The sequence below is a fragment of the Glandiceps talaboti genome, chromosome 7 (assembly GCF_964340395.1).
Source record: "Glandiceps talaboti chromosome 7, keGlaTala1.1, whole genome shotgun sequence".
In the NCBI taxonomy this organism is placed as follows: domain Eukaryota; kingdom Metazoa; phylum Hemichordata; class Enteropneusta; family Spengelidae; genus Glandiceps; species Glandiceps talaboti.
The window spans coordinates 15,194,719-15,213,232 of NC_135555.1; the positions used below are offsets into that span (position 1 = coordinate 15,194,719).

An 18,514-nucleotide genomic window follows, 5' to 3' on the forward strand; every position below is an offset into this window, starting at 1 on the left:
TGTATGGTGGATGGGGGGGTTGGGGGTTGGTTGGGGGGAGGGGGGGTTATGGCGAAGTAAGGTTTAAACCAGAAATAGGGACCAGTCTGCAGAGGTGTACACTTGTCGTACATAAACTGTACAGCTTGAAAAAAAATCACGACAAGTGTGAAATATTGTGCACCAGATCAGTAGTAGTGGTGGTACAAGGTTATAGAGATACTATTGATATTAACACTTCAATGGTTTTTGCTGGGGTTTTGGGAACCTGTTATCTGCATGGATTTCTATACTTGTATACCATACTTTTGGTAGGGAATCCCAATAAGAGAAGAAAGGTGATAAAACTTGCATGGATTTCCATACCTTGTACAATAATTTGGATGGGGAATCTTGGTCAGGTACCTTGGGAAATATTTCACCCATTTGTAAAAAAAAAGAAAGAAAAATACTGTGTTGACAATAGGTTTGGAATTTGGGGTTTTACATTTAAATCTTTAAATTTCAATATGAACTCCTCACAGTATTACATAGCCTCAAGTCTTGCTAGTGTTGATCTAAAAAAAACAACAACAACAACACTTTGCAGATGCTTTTATCTCTCACTGTGAAGATATTATCATTTACGCAGACATCATTTTACACTCTGTAAAAGAAACATAACCCGCCGATTAATCCCCCAATCACAACAGCAGGCAGTACATCACCCCCAAAAGACGTTTATACGCAGCTAATAATGAACGACATATTCAGGCGAAATTTGTCCAATGTACATGTATATTTATTCTGTAGAATGGTAAAAGTATTGTAGATTTGATGTTTCTGCATTTACTTGTGGTAATCTAGATATCGTGGGTTTTTTTCCTTATGTGTATAGTGCTACGTTTTGGTGCATGATAAAAAAGTACAGTTATATAGAGTTCCTCATATTCCAGGAGTCAACTTTCTTTAGTTTTTGTAATGTTGTATTCTTTCCCAGATTTTTTTAAACCCATTTTTCTTTACAGAATCTATTTATTTCATAGCTGTTTTTTGAAAAATAAATAACAATTTGGGTTGGGGAGTTGGGGAGGGGGGTTTGAGTAAGGGGAGGGAGTTTGACAAAATTTTAGCCATTGCTAAATCGGGGATGGATATGTGTTTCAACCTCCCTTTTATGGATGGAGCTAAACAGAAATGTTTTTAAAGTTCACTTTGGTTGATTAATGCGATCACATTATATAACTCGTATTATACCAGCATAAGCCAAAAATATGGAATTTATACCCTGGCAATTCTACAACATGTGTCTATGTCACGAAAACATATGTCTACATCATTAGTTCTGCTGTGTTCGAAAGATGATTCAAAACGTTCAACAATTTTTCTTTGACATTACTGGCGTTGGTATAAATATGTTATTCTCCAATATTTTTCTCCGGAATGTACTCATCACCTAATGGATTTGTCACTACTCATCTTGCGATTCATAGTAATAAAGCCATAATAGGTCACTCGTATTTTCCCCGGCTGAATAAAGAAAAGTATTTGGGGAATAACAGCTAAATGCCTTTAACAAATTACACCAATGCCCCACTATGTGAATAACAATATGTCAATAAATGTGTATTGTGGAATATTACAAATATATATTAGATGCTTGCTTTATCCTATCATCAGCTGCAAAAATATATTTCAACAGACTTCTTTGGTCAGTCCTTGCCTTTGGCAATTGTTTGCATGAATTTCTTGTGTAAGTTTGAGGGTTGAGGGGGAATGGGTTGAAATCATAGAAATGGTTTAAAAAACTCATTTTTCTTCTCAAAGGCACTGGTAATATATGTACATTTCTTTTTTAAATGTTACACAACCATACAGTTTAAAAAATCATTCCACAGACAACTGTAGAATCATTAATGTAAGTTGTATTCTTAAATCCATTAGACAGGAAAAAAACAACTTGTCTGTATTTATACAATGAGTAGTTGGTTATATTCGATATTGAATAAGCATGATATGAGTTTTGGGCACTCATATATAGCCTATGAAGTGAATATTTTCGATGGCCAACACTTTACTTATTGCAGCTGTACTTTTAGTACTTTAGTTGAAGTTTGAACACATTCGGACAATGATATACCGTTAACATAGCATGTGCCTCAGAAATAGAAAATCAACTTTTACTGTTACTTTGTTCAGGAAAACTCCAACCCATTCTAAGTTATAACCAAGAAAAAAAATGAAGGGTCACCATACAAATTTATGAAATTACAGTCAAAATGATATCAAAATTAGGCCATTTTGGAATCCAATATGGCCACCAAATCCAATATGGCCACCGAATATTGTGCTAACTTTTTGGGAACATTGAAAAATGTCTGTTTTCTTTTAAAACAAGATGATGAATCCCCAAATTTCGTACTATTGTATCACAAGGACCAGGAAGAAGCTGTAAATGTGGCAAAATGTGGAGAGATTTTAATAATTCAGATGTTCAGAGGAGATGCATTCTGCCTTAAACAGAAAGTAGTGACTCAATTATAATTATAAACATCATAATAATTGTCTACATTTTGTTGTAAATGAAAATCATATGTGTACTTATTTGTTGCTAAATAATGTTTATACACTTGTGCTATCACATTGTTGACATGTTCATGTTGTAATCAGTGTTTTTCCTCCCCAGAAATCAGTTTACCATGAATTAAATATTACATTAATTAAATCTAGTTATACAGACAAGGTTTTTTTATTGATTCAAAAAAACGAAATTGGAAAAAATAAAATTGCTTCTAAAATCGAAATTATTCACAAAACTAGTGTACAGTTATGTAAGCTTCAAATGAATGTTTATTATAGATGGCAAGACTCTTGGTGTTTCTCTTCAGTTTGCTGCTAAGTTACTGTTGCTATGAGATAGTTGTCATAGTAACAATTATGCTATTATTTTTTTTTAATTTGACATTGGTTATGTCATAGACTTTTTTTTGAGATGCCTTGAATCTGCACTGTTATGTGTACACTCTTAGGATGAAATTTACAACTATCGTACATTTCGTTGTCCTTATACTACTATATGTCTTTGCAAAACAACAAACAAACAACATTTGGCATTCTTAGGACTTCAAGTGTCTTCTCTGATATTTACATTTAGTTTTATGGAAACAAAAACAATCTTTTAAGAAACTTTCATCCTGTTCAGATGTGTGCTTTTTCATGGCATTCCTAAAAGTAATCCTTCTGGTGGATCTTTTGTTTTGTAATTTTTAATTTTGCTGTTATTTATAGTTGTATTTTTGTACTAGACAATTCGTTAGATAATTTGTATTCGGTGAATAGCAGACTTTGTGTGCTTTTTGGGTCTAATGACTGTCTTCAGATTATTGACATATGTTGATTTCGTCATCTCTTTGGTGCCGGAACCGAGGGGGGGGGAGGGGGGAAGCCAATAATACTTTAATTTAAGTACACAAGCAGGTAATTAATTAATTTGTTTGTGCTAATCTACTTGGTGAAATGATTTGGGTAGTGAACTTTTGCAACATATCACTAACAAGAACTTGAAATGAACTGAGACATCGTATAGTATAGGACACCTCTGTATTTGATACGTGCTGCAAGAAATATCAAATATCAAAAAATACTAAAAACGTTAGAATGTTTTCGCCACGGTAATTTCTATCGTTGTCACACTCATTTTGCATATTACACCTTTTAAATGAATAGTACCTTTCTATGAGAAAATATGTCATTTGGAAAGACAATTTAACAGTCATGTGCTGAAGTGTTACTCAAATATGTTGCAGATCATTGTACAGTGACTTCTGCCCCCTACTGTTATTTGGTCTGAAAATGAACGAATTCAAGGTGGAAATTACAACGACAAAGGATTTTGTTGCACTGAATTTGAAGTAATGGCAAACTTTCAATTTGGTGGCTTTGGTCATTCTAAGATGTATTCGTAAAAGTTTTGGTAATTTTTTTTTGGTAAAAAATGTTGGTAATTCTACTTTTTCATCATCATTGTGCAATTTGGTATGCGACCACAGCAAGCTGCATGACAATAGTTATAACACAACACAAAAAGAGTATTTTTTACACTTCCAAGAGGACCGATTTAACAGGAACTATTAAACATGTTACATGTGTAAAACTTGTAAAGATACATGCTTCTAACAATTTCAATTTTAAAAACAAATGTGTTGTCTGTGCTGCACTCCTTTCACATTGCTGTAAAAAAAACACACACGTTGGATGCTGTCAAACACGTCCATACTTCATTGGCAAAAGAAATGTACAATTTTGGTGTAAAGATTTTATCTAATAAAATAACTCGGAGGAAGCAACATGACTGGACTTTTGACATGTTATGTATTTCACCCAATTTGTTGAACACATACATGTACATGACGAGGCAAAAAAAAAATAGAATTGTTTGGTTCCGGTAACCCCACCCAACCTAATTTTTTACTGCCACCCTAAACATTTTTTAGGTAATTCGAATAAATTGTCGAAAAATAGAGAGAGAGAGAGAGAGAGAGAGAGAGAGAGAGAGAGAGAGAGAGAGAGAGAGAGAGAGAGAGAGAGAGAGAGAGAGAGAGAGAGAGAGAGAGAGAGAGAGAGAGAGAGAGAAAATGCAAAGTCGCGCGAGAAATAGTGAGATTTGAAGACGATATTGCCCTCGTGTGATCAAAACAACATGGTGGAATACAGCATAGCACATCATGTCTTATGCCTATTTAGTACAGAAAAGTGGGATTACGTCGATGAGAAGTCTCTCTTGAACTCTGTAAATATGAAGAGAACATTTGAACATATCCTCGAAAATTAAAAAAGAAAGAAAATCCAACCTGCCCACACTTTTTAAATTGGGGTGTTATCGGAACCACACATTATTTTTTTTGGCCTAAACGGGCTATAACGTTTGCATTATTATAGTGTTACATTTTTCAATTCACACACCCTAGATTGCACTACTTCAATGGCGCTATGAAATACAGTTGAAACCAGTGAACCTGAAACAAAATACCCGGTACAATAACAACATATTACCATGTATAAGTAGACCACCCTGTTTCGTACTCAAAGACCATCAGCTCATAATACATGTACAACAATTTTACAAGAAAAATAGACTAGGTAATATTACAAGTAAGTGTTTGGTGGTCAAGTGTCTAATGTTGAAAAAACAACGTAATATTGCTATATTTCTCTGTCTTGCACATGAAAAATCTTCCTATCATTGCTACATGTTCTTTGCGTTAGCAATTATTATCTTGTAACGAATGTGTGCTTTAATGAATATTTCGACATTGCACAGAATCAGTGTCGTAATCAGAAGAACTAATTTGCAATGTAACAATTTTCTAAGATGTGGTGTCACATGCAAAGAAAATGTAGCAATTTGTCTATCCAGACAATAGAATGTAGCAAATTTAGTTTCTATAAATGTCTTGCATGACAATGAAAATGTAGCAATTTTGGTAAGATATTGTCTATCCCAGCCAATTAAATGTAGCAATGTTGGTGAGGCTTCATATCAAGCTATTAATGAAATGTAACAAAATTAGTAAGACTGTTGCCAAGCCGATGAAATGTAGCAATGTTTATTGTGGGATTTTTATCAAGCCAAAAGATAAAATTTATCATTTTTGCCTTGCCAGACGTTGAAATGTAGCAATGTTAGTAAGGTCGATGAAATGTAGTTACTTCTATTACAGTACTGTAATATATATAGTGCAATTTCTAATAAGTCGGGCGATGAAATGTAACAGTGTTAGTTACCAAGGTTGTTACCAAGTCGATGAAATGTAGTTACTTCTATTACTGTAATGTTTATAATGCGATTTTTAATAAGCCGGGCGATGAAATGTTATGTTGCAATGTTTGTACGATTTTTCTCAACCCAGATGCTTTGTTTCAGGTTAAAATGGTTTCAGTTGTAGCGATATATATACACCTGCTCTGTTTGGTCGGTATGCATGAGATGTGTCTCCTTCACAACTCCCACTATTGATAGAACCATACGGACACCGATAAAAGGCCCATACTAATTTAATATCAAATACAACAACTTCTATAGTCACACTACATAAAATTCAGCCCTTTTTGTTGAGTCCGCAATTAAACCAAACATTCCTATAAAGATCTTATCACAATTAAGGCTTATACTAATTGATATTTGTAGAGGACATTACAACAAGCAAGCTAATACTTAGTACCTTGTGTTCCTTTTTTCAACTGAACTGCAGAATGTTCCTTGCACTTTTAGATGGAAATAATCATATTCAAAGCCAGAAAATGATTGATATTTCAATTGTGCCACGGAGCATGAGATTATATTGGAGCTTATTACGCAGCCATAGACACATTATAGTTGTTGATAGACCTGCCATTCTACTTGTACATCTCACGTAATGGAGATTACAATGATGTCGGTATAGTGATACTGGGAGTACATAAAATGATAATAACTCAGGTGGGAACAGGAAGTCAGTGGAAATTAACTCATTATGAATATAAATATGATGTAATCCTGAAGATAATTATACGGTTGATAAAACAATACACACATTTCACATACATACATACATACATACATGTTCACACGTTGAACACTATTTTCGTAATAATAAACATTACCTCAGAGTGTATTTAGAAGGTGAATAAAATACACATACTACAAGGTAGACGGTATAATGGCAGGGGGAAAGCGATGGTTTCACACAGAAATACACTGAAAAAATACTAGCTCATCATGCAAGTTTGGAATAGTTGGGCCGAAGATAGGGATGAAGACGGAATGGACAAAAAGTCACAATAATTGTGGACGGTATTGCATTGTAGTTTGAATGGTGTATTTTACTACAACTTGCGAGAGGTAGACGGTACTACTATTGCTTCGTAATACACGACATTTCAAAAGTTTGAATGATGTATTTCATTTGCATGTAATTAATATGCTGTTTCTTTACACTAGACACAGATAAACAATTTCGCTGAAAGTTGTATTTTTGATGTCAGTAGCCAGGTTTACGTTTTATCAGTGGCGATTAAATTTCATATCACTAGTAGCACACACATGATGGATGTGATTGTATTGAGTAGTTTGTAGTATGAATGTCCTGCATAATAATATCAAGCAAATACAAAGTGGTATGAAATACACTGTACATTGGGATGTAAATTGCTATTTTCGTCGTGCAACATAGCGATATACGTGTGTGACATTGAATGTTGACACAGGCGTGTATCCAGTTTGTTGACACGTGTCAGCTTCGATTGGAAGTCACGTTGGCGTCAGGGTGTCTTGTCGAAAATCAAAACATAAACAATGGGTGTATGAACTTTTTCCTGGTAAGAATATGACACCATTGAAGTATTAGCCGGGGTACAAGATAAATGCCATCCTGGCAATACACGCCTCCTACGTCGGCGTGTATTTACCCGGACGGCATTTATTACTTGTATACATACATACATACATACATACATACATACATACATACATACATACATACATACATACATAGGTACCACACATACACACACACACAAACAAACACACACACACACACATACACATACACACGCCCACTGGGTTCACTGCAAAACCTTCTACATACGATATCATAATTACAGACAATTCAAAATCTACCCTCGGGTTAGAACAGTTTACAAACGAAATTATTTGTCAATCAATCCACGTACCGGTGTACGTTTTCATATTGATGATATGCATGAGTAGACAGAAAGTCACATTAAATGTATCTCGAGTGGGATTCAGTAACCATGGAAACGTTTCATCAATGATTGACAGAAACTGTCATCAGCGATTTAGAAAATGATTTTGTTCTTGACATTGATAATGGAACCCCTTAGGTGACTGAACTTTAACCCCCACCAAACACATAGCTTCACTTTGAGGCATCCAATCTGTACGAAATGTGTGCGGGCACTCTGTAAATATAATAGGTGTAATGCATGCATCGAATACAGCATAGTCACACGACAGACTTCGGCTAGGTCGTTCACAGTGAATATATTTTGGGGTCAGAAGGGAACGTTGAATAGAACCATATAAGTAGAATGCATGAGGTATGAGGTAATTGAAGAATCAACTAGAGAAGTCGAGGTTGAAGGATACGCGTTCTGCGTTCATTCTCGTTCTTTCGAAGACATATATAAACCAAGCTTATTTTCCTCAATTTGTAGCAAACCTACAAAATACACCAATAATGTACACTCGGGTCACATTGGTTCAGTTATTTTCCTATTACTTTTCAGGTTAATTTTCTCTATAGAATGTACTATCTCAATCAGCGATTGTACGAAGGATGGAAATAATATAAAACACATAAAGAGACAAAAAAATGAATTTAAAAGATTGCAGAATCACGAAACTGCTCTCAGTTGAAGCCATCAAGGTAATGAAATGAAGATATAGCTTCGACAATTGTAAAACTGGAAGTTTATTAACACTAAATATATTCTCATTTAGTTTTACTGGTTTTCTGTATTTCACCTTGCAAAAGCTATGAACGACAAACTTTTATATCGTTGTAAGTTCTTCTATTTAAAAAGGAATACCTTTTGTTTTCAACGATGAAGACATTGCCTACGGCTAAAGTTGTCAATTTCCTCTCATCGACAGAGTGTTACTCATTATAGTAATTGGTTAGGTTCACAGCGATGCTGAATAATGCCGCTCTTTTCGCGTGTCGTGATTTGAACAGGAAATGCATAAAGTCAAGTTTACTTCATGTATGCTTTAACGTATGGTATGCTCCTCGGAACTGGAAAAAAATCAAGAAAATTCAATCCCTTTTCAATAAAAACGAAGACAAGAAATGATCATGAGATGATGATGATGATGATGATGATGATGATGATGATGATGATGATGATGATGATGATGATGATGATGATGATGATGATGATGGTGGTGGTGGTGGTGGTGGTGGTGGTGGTGGTGGTGGTGGCGATGATGACGGTGATGATGATGATGATGATGATGATGATGATGATGATGATGATGATGATGATGATGATAATGATAATGATGGCGATGATGATGGTGGTGATGATGATGATGGTGGTGGTGGTGGTGGTGGTGGTGGTGGTAGTGGTGGTGAGCGTAACCTAGAATGCTTGAATCAACATGGGCTATCAACGACGCAATATGCAAGGTCACCAAAGGTCATCAACTCCAGATAAACCTTTAGCCACACAATAGTACTGTTAACTTACAACTTAAAAGTTTTTCCGATGCCTGTACAGTTTTCATCTTCATATTTGTAACTATAGAATCTTTTGACATTTATTTGGACATTATCATTGCACCATGTACTTTACTAGAAAGCGTTCGGCCAGCTACCTTTGTATGTATTTTTTAGGGTTTTTCCTTCAAAATGCTAACTGGGATTAAACAGAAATAAATGTTCCTTAGAAGGTGGTGGTGGTGGTGGTGGTGGTGGTGGTGGTGGTGGTAGTAATGGTGGTGGTGGTGGTGGTGGTGGTGGTGGTAGTGATGTTGGTAGTGACAACGATGATGATGACGATGACGACGACTTACCACAACTAGATACTTTGGAGACTTATTGACGAATAAATCAGTGTCTCGTGACAACTACAGCTATATCGCTCATACATTTACCGATTCCTGGGTTTTATTTACTATAAGATGAATAGCCTATTAGTTACAGACATACATTGGGTTATATTTTACCACTCATTGTCTATATAAAGCGACAAGTTCCATTGCCAGATTGCAAGAGTGACATAATACCATATCTAATATATATGTAATCAGTTCGAAATATATATACATAATATACAGTGTCATGAAAATATTTTACAACGTCAAGATCAGGACTTGTTCCCAGCCCGAGTTCACAACTGTCTAAATGTGTTGTTTTAGTCGAAAATGCCATTCATGGAAAAAACATAAGGTAATAACATGCACATATTGTACTTAATTAAAATCATGATGTGGTAGTCAACGACTTTCAAGAATCTCATGGACGAAAGGTACAAGAATATATTCTATAATTTAGCACACATGAAAACTGGGTGAGCTTAATTATACTCAAGTCAAAAGTTTTCCAAAAAGTCAGACTCGACCAAAGAAAAATATGCTATGTTTCATATTACGCTCAATAGGTAGGTAGATTTTTTATTTTATTTGTGAGTGTCTAGTTCATTTAGTTATGTTTTCCGTCGTTTTCCGTATGGTTTCTGTGTTATTGGTTTCTTCCCATCAGATGTGCAGCCATAACAGGTTAGGAGAACAGTTGCTAGTTGTATATTGTCTTTTTAAATTGATCGTGATTTTATTATCTTTATCTCGAATATATGGGAGAAAAATGTAGGATCGGTAGTAAAAAAAAACTAGATGGGATCGGGTAACCGGAACCAAACAATTTTTCTTACGCCCTAGCTTGTAACAGAGCATCGTAACGTCAGCATAACATATGGGTGTAAAACTGTATTAAAATGTAATAATATATTCAGCATAACATATGGGTGTAAAACTGTATTAAAATGTAATAATATATTCAGCGTACGTGACATGTCAACAGATATTACCTTCGTAGTGATCAATCATGACAACACCAACGTGTTTTCTATTAAATCTACATATAACACACATGGCTTGTTCATCAGTAGGTGAATCCAAAAAAAAAATTAAAAATAGTGAAGACCCCTGGGTGACACGTAGCTCATGTCACCACTAATTTCCATCAAAATACTCGTATAATCACTCAAGGGCCACTTAACAAATGACTCCGTATATTACATCAAGTTTATACGTGAATTATGCACGTAAATACATTCCATCCTACCCGAACAGTCTTTGCTACATCTGTAAGTTATTAGATTGGCATGCCTGGGTCTGTCGTCACGACAACAAGAGAACCTCTGATGTACCCTATAGGATGTAAGCGTTGCATGCGGTGTACCAATATATATAGTACAATGGAGCCAGCCAAGTTGAAACAAATAGTCGCTAGGCTCCACGAAAGCCTTACTCACATTTGTGCATTTTATTATCATGCTCGACAACTGTCTTTTTACTGACATCAGTAATTCTGATCATCTGGATTATCAAACACAAATCGCACTAACATCGTTACATGTTATCATCTGGTACGACAGACATTGAAGTACAATTGTTATAGCAGACATGCTTGCAAAAAATGGATACATTGTTATAATCTATATTATTTGTTGACGATCAGCTAAGATAATGATAGCACACACACAAGAAAATGTATCAATTTTGGTAAGATCTTTTGTCATCCTAGACGATAAAATGTAGCATTTTTTTGTAATATGCTGGAAGCGCCATACGATGACAAGAAGCAGTGTTAGTACAGAAATATATGCCAAAATGGATACATTGTTACAATCTATATTATTTGTTGACGATCAGCTAAGATAATGTTAGCACACACACAAGAAAATGTATCAATTTTGGTAAGATTTTTTGTCATCCTAGACGATAAAATGTAGCATTTTTTTGTAATATTCTGGACGCGCCAGACGATGACAAGAAGCAGTGTTAGTACAGAAATATATTAAGTACGCTAAACCACGTTTTCAAGTCGACTGGCTTCCATTATATGAATGTTGAGATATCCGTACTTTATTATTATATTAGTGACAATACAGAATTTCAGTCTTCGGCTACACCTATATAAGCTGCCGCAATGTCTGACTCTTTTTTCTTTTTTTTCTTTTTAAAAAAAAATATGTAATGTTTACTTGCATCGTTGCATTCAGGAAAACCAATATTGCGAGGCTTAACTTTCCCTACCACCTGTACCTTAAACTGGCACAAGCTAAGTTCATAAGCATTTTGCTTTCGTGATGAAAATACTTACATACACAACATCGATGTATTGATTTAATATAATGTTAATGTTTCGATGCATACCTTCTATTACATTACAATTTCTGTTCTGGCATTCTTAGAACTGTTGATTGCATAGTAGATACGTATGATAAATTACGTCACTGGATTGTTCATAAGTTATATCCTATTACCAGGTTTGAGTTCATTCAATTACAAGTGGTGGTTTGAGAGTGCATCAGTTAGTAGAATACTATGAATACCTTTTAGAATAAATAACATCCCTAAAACATATAAAACTCATCAGCTTGTGCCCCTTTAATATTAAACATAAATTTGATAAAAGAGACCTCTCAAGAGTACACTATATCTGTCTAGTAGAGACACTAATTTCAAGATAAATTACCTTGATTTTTAAACACGTCATTTTATTGGGAAAACGTGTTTTCATTTGGTAGCTTTAATGTAAAAATTTGACGACATCTTACAATTAGACCATGAAAAAAAAATATCCCTGGATAAAGCTGCTGTATTGATATCTTTTGGTCTCTTGTAATTTTCAAAGACGAAAGGATGACAAGTGAAGCGATCATGATTGAATGGTTAGAGTGGCTTGAATCTGTAAGTCTGTTAAAGTTACTGGTTCGAGTCTCGCAGCTAAATACAGTCCTTGGGCAAGATTTGAACCACTATTTTGCCTCATCAGTCAACACAGATGCATAATTTTCGAACTGCTAAAGAGAGAGGTTGATATGTGAATGATTTGATCATGTGCGCTTTTACAGGCTGAGGAGATTTACACTTCCGCTATCATTTGATGGAGGAACTGAGATTGATTGTATGCTCCACAGGGTGTTGAAGACGTGTAAAGTTCGTTGTGCCGTTATAGGTTTATGCCAAATGTAATCATTTGTAAAAAGCGTGTTCAGTACTTTGCGATGAATGTGTTAGTGAGGAATTCATTCATAGGAAGAATACAACAAATATCACTGTTCATGTAGTCATTTTTATTTATCCCAACCAATAATCAAACATAGCTTTCCTTACTTCTTATCACTAGCCTAATATACTTTCAAAGTCGACAGTTGATTTTACGGTCAAAAATACATTAATTACAGGCAAAAAATTAAGGTCTATCTTACCTAAGTTTTTTTTTTTTTTTTTTTTTTTTAGAACGAACGCATATTTGAAGTACGCCTGCCCAAGGCTGTAAGTTTGTAGGAGACATGAAACCACGCAAACATCGTCTTCCTTGAGGACGAGTCTTAAGGTGTGTCCTAATTTCTGAAATTGATGATTGCCAATGATATCCATTCTGCCTATCCCCAGGGACAGAATTAATCACCGTATGAAATCACCAGTGAAATGGTAAATTCAGTGATCCATACGTACCGGTATAAAGATTACCATAATCTGATCAAGATTTTAGACAGACAAACGTTGATTGCAGACGACACTCGGATGGATTGATTTCATCAAGTCATATAGCCAGTGATATACTCACTAAAGGACATTTCACCTTCTTTCAAATAAAACGGGACTGCGGCGTTGAGCCTGGGTAATAATTATGAAGGGGGGGGGGGGGTTGATGCCATAGGGAAACGTTTCCTTTATATTGTAATAGAAAAGATGGAGAAGATAGATACCTTAGGGATGGAATGCTAGTTTTGAATATTTTGTGTATTTATCTGATTCATCGAAAATAAGATAAGGTCGTGGTGGTGCATCGAAAACATGTCAGGTTCTACCTCAGATATAATGATCTTATAACTAATGGATTGATTTTGACATTTGACCATGATATTAAAGGTTAATGTCAAATTGGATATACAAACCAGAAAGGTGTATCGAAGTTACAGATATACACAGTAATATAGGCATGTACACGTGAAGGTCTTGTCGGTACATATCCTTTGAAGACATGTGACTGATTCTATCCCTGTATAAAAAGTGTCTGTGATATGGCAACAACTTACTTAATTTAGACATTTAACCTTGAAAGTAAAGGTCAAGGTCAAATTTGATATACCACTGGGAACGATTTCAACTATACACGCACAGAGTTAGATGAAAGCACTACATGTCCTAGTTCATGATTGGCATACAACTGTTTTGGAGGAGAAATATTAACAATGTAGTCCATGTATAACATGATTGGATGAGAAACTAACAAATGCCACTCCCTACCCCATGCAGCGTAGTTAACTTTGTTAAAAACTTGAAAGTTAAATTATAGGTAGGCAGTTAGAGTCCAACTATAAGGCCTTACATTGAATCATCAACAATACACTTAAAGAATGTTATTTTCCACATTTTTCCCAACCAATCAGAATGATGCTAAGCATGCATTCGAGTTAATACAGCTCTGCTAGCTCCCTTCTATACGATGCCCTCAATCTTTTCGAGAAATATTTCACTATTCAGTTTTTCAATCTGCTAAACGTTCACAATGAAAATTGAAGACACAGGGGGGGGGGGGAAATAAAATGTTTGGGATTTAGAGAAAATCATCTCGGATTCCTTCCGATGACACGTACACCCACACTGACGACCACAAGGGACAAATGACTTTAGGAATATGTACAGATGCATTTTAATACCAATCGCATAAGAAGCTTACTGGATATTCAAAGTTGGGTGATTAGACATTCTCGTGTACTGAGTGTGTTCCTAATAACTTAAATGATAATATTCATTTTTTTAGATTACTTATTTGTCCAAAATGACTACACGCTTTTCGTTATTTCATTCTTTCCTCGAACAGAGTATGACGGGAAGAGTATTTTATTACACCCATTCTTAATAGCGTATATTGAATAAATCCGCTAAATAGAATTCTATAACTTCGTCTCATATGGCATGCACAAAGACACCAAAATCCTGTCATTTACCCAAATCTTTCCAAATTGTCCTATTTAATAGATGAATGGATAGAAACGGTTGAAAAAGGAGTTAGGCTGGGATTCGATAATGATTTGGCAATCATTATAATAAATTGAATACGTATAATCAACAGAAATAAAGACGCCTATAGCTGCGGATATATATAAAGACGGCTTCTCGTGTGTGTGTGTGTGTGTGTGTGTGTGTTTGTGTGTATGTGTGTATGTATGTGTGTTTATGTATGCATGTATGTATGTATGTATGTATGTATGTATGTATGTATGTATGTATGTATGTATGTATAGGTAGGTAGGTAGGTACGTACGTACGTATACATACATACATTCGTGGGTATTCATGTATGTCCTATGGCCATTATCCTTCCATACAAACACCTGATGTGTGGTAAGGCGATAAAACATTTATCAAAGTCTGAAAAATCACATTCAGATTTTTTTTATTATTCCCATATTGGAACGATGTATATATAATTTAAAAGTAATGGGATTGCATATGGTACAAATGTCACTCGTAGAAAGTGTCAAGCGAACAGATGGAATGCTGTATGCTTCGTCAATACTCAGGCTGAACACAGTGTATCATTTTCCTACACTTAGCAGATGTTTTTTCAAAGTATTTTTAGTTTCTGTTACTCTTAAGATCCTTGACGCATATGGACAGTTGATCCGAATGTGAAGTCGGTGGGGACGGGCACGCAAGTGTTATAAGATTACTTACAATTCCTTATCTGGTCTGTGTTTTTCATCATAGTGTCAAGTAATGGTCCACGTCATGAGATCAATTTGTTTATAATAGTCCGAGTAATGCTGCGAGGACGTCTTCAATAATGATGCGCGTTTCGCACCGATCAGACAAACAAGGTATATGAGTTTGACTATGACGACACGTGCTCAGCATACTTATCATAAACCCTCAACCTTCCACCGATCATAGCCGCGGCCCAACATTTCGCAACATGGCGTCGGTGCGTTCACTCTACCTCCAAGCGGTTCTCGTAGTATCGCTTTTACATATTCTTCTTGCTTCAGCAAGTAGAATTTATAATTTGATATTCCTCTGTCACGATATTGACGGTATTCCAGGCCAAGCAACAACTTTAGGTGCAGCGATACCAGTTGCTATTAGCAAAGTCAACAATAACGTAACCCTCTTGCCTGACGTTGAGCTGAATTTTACCTGGGAGGATACCGAATGTGATATAGGTGTTGCGCTTGACAAAATGATCACGGCAGTTCAGAAGGAGAATGCGTCGATGATTGTGGGCTCGGCGTGTAACGATGTAACGTTGACGGAAGCTCACCTTGCCGCTGTGTGGAATTTTCCAATGATGAGCTTTATGACGCTCTCGCTTGAGTTGAGTGACAAAAAAGTGTTCGCTACCCATGTACGAAGTGTGTGCCCCGTCACACAAATATCGGAAATTATCTTAAAAGTGTGTCAGTTATTTGGATGGAGGCGTATTGGTATCATCGGTAGCGAAGAAGAAGTACCGTGGCTAGCGGTGAACCAAGCTATTGCACATGTGTTCGGAAATGCCAACATGACCGTTGCAGAAGACATTATTTTTGACACTAGTAGGACAGATCTTTACGCCGAGAAACTTGAATATGTCACACAGAAAGCAAGAAGTAAGTATGACTCTGTGGATCAAAACGAGAAGAAGCTTACCTGATAGATAGATAGATAGTATATAGTTGAAGGTTTGACAGAAATTAAGCTATAATCCATGAGTGCTGCCTCCAGCAAATTTGTGTTGACAGACGAGATGGAATTACTCATTCGAGGATTTAGTTTAGAAGTACTTACGACGGACTTTAACGTTGCACTTTAAAGATATTTGAGGATAAATTTGCACAGCCTTTATTTCTATCGAATTTCAAATATAGCGAGTTGATATTTCCAGTACGATGTTTATAAAGATGCAATATTTATGACCACTAAAAGGGGAAACTCACTCGCTCTGCTAGCTACGTAAGGTAGGCAATTGCGTAGCAGAAATAATGCAGGAAATACGCACATTCAGTTATTGAGCGCGCGCGCGAGAGAGAGAGAGAGAGAGAGAGAGAGAGAGAGAGAGAGAGAGAGAGAGAGAGAGAGAGAGAGAGAGAGAGAGAGAGAGAGAGAGAGAGAGAGAGAGAGAGAGAGAGAGAGAGAGAGAGAGAGAGAGAGAGAGAGAGAGATTTTTATTTGTCTGCCCAATGTCTGGACGATAGGAACTTACAGTTTTGATGTACACAGAACTAGAAGTGGACAGGTGAGTAAAAAGGTCGAGTGATCACACGAAGGTTTTTATTGTAATAATACGTTTTGAAGGCGGGGACCACAAGAAGGTTGTAATCCTATTAGTACATTCTATAGACCATACTGTACCATACTGTGCATGTGTTGACTCGAGGGCTATACTCGTATCGTGTTGCTGTTATTTTCTATCGCCAGTATTTTTCTCATTCAAACGGTGAACGTGCTCCTCATCATTCATTAACATCGATAAATGTTTACTGCAATGTCCTTACGTCAAGTGGGGTATTTCATGCAATTCCCCATAAAAAAAATAGTACAACAATGGCTTTGATATATGACTTACTCGTCAAACCACAGCGACATTCCATTACGTTGTATTCCTATAGTCATCATTATAAAATGATAAACGGGGTGACTATGCAATGTATCTTTCCAAGGTATCGTATCTTATACTTATGGGTCGCATTCCCTACTGCTGTCTGCTTCCCAATGACGTATGCATCAATCGTAAGAATTTCACTTAATTGGTCAAATTTATACTTCCGTAATCAACTTCTTCAAATGCAATAACATTTTAAGTATTTCTCTTTCGGAATTGCACAGTGGGACACTTCCGAACATCAGCGTGAGACTAATCGAATCATTTGACGTAAACTGTTAGGCCCTTTGGCCTGTGATTAATTTGTTTCAACAACTTGTCACCAAAGGTACAATTTTCGAGTTTTCTAAGCTGCTGAGTATCGGCCGTTGTAGTAGGGTTCAAGTTGTAATCTGTATTACACTGTTACATGGGTTCCCTGTGCAGTCAATCAAAAGTTGTGATTATATTAAGAAATTATTAGTACACAGCATGCAACACATTGTACTACTAGGAACGATTTACAATTTCAAGATCGCCCCAATAAATAATTTTAGGGTGAGGAATAAGCTTAAGCCGATACTGATGAGGATCATTGAAACGGCCAATGCAATCATTTGTTGTTGTTGTTGTTGTTGTTGTTGTTGTTGTCGTCGTCGTCGTCGCCGCCGCTGGCGTTGTTGTTGTTGTTATTATTGCTGTTATTATTATAAATAAAATACAAATAAACAAATAAATAAATAAAACAAAATTATTGGATGGCCTGCTTGTTTGTTGTTGTTGTTGTTATTATTATTATTATTATTATTATTGTTATTATTATTATTATTATTATTATTATTATTATTATTATTATTATTATTATTTATTTGTTCGTGTAAGGGGAGTAATATTATCGTTGCCAAATACATTCAGTCTCATCATGTTCTTTCTTATGACGAATCTTAAAAAACTGTAGAAACGTGATGAAATTAACCTACAGCTAGCATACGTTGCCATGGCATTAATTGAAATGTACATGCTAGCCGTCTCACTAGTATTTAATGTCGTTTGTTTAAACAAAGCAAAACATGGCGCGTTACAATGCCAGATAGTACCACAAGCTAAGGAGCTAGATCAATAGTTCAATGTAGGATTAAAAAAATGTTTTTTACTTTGGGTGTTTTTTTTTAATTTTAGTTATCATCCTACAAAAACGA

The 18,514-nt window shown here is 35.7% G+C and overlaps 1 protein-coding gene across 1 annotated transcript in view; it reads left to right on the plus strand.

Annotated features, from left to right (window-relative positions):
• The first annotated feature begins 15,671 nt into the window (after positions 1 to 15,671).
• The window catches only part of LOC144437999 (atrial natriuretic peptide receptor 1-like), a 47,632-nt gene continuing 44,789 nt past the window's right edge, over positions 15,672 to 18,514 (plus strand). The window contains exon 1 of the mRNA XM_078127031.1: positions 15,672 to 16,344. Within this exon, the coding sequence (XP_077983157.1) occupies positions 15,672 to 16,344 (673 nt within the window). The remainder of the gene's footprint in view (positions 16,345 to 18,514) is intronic.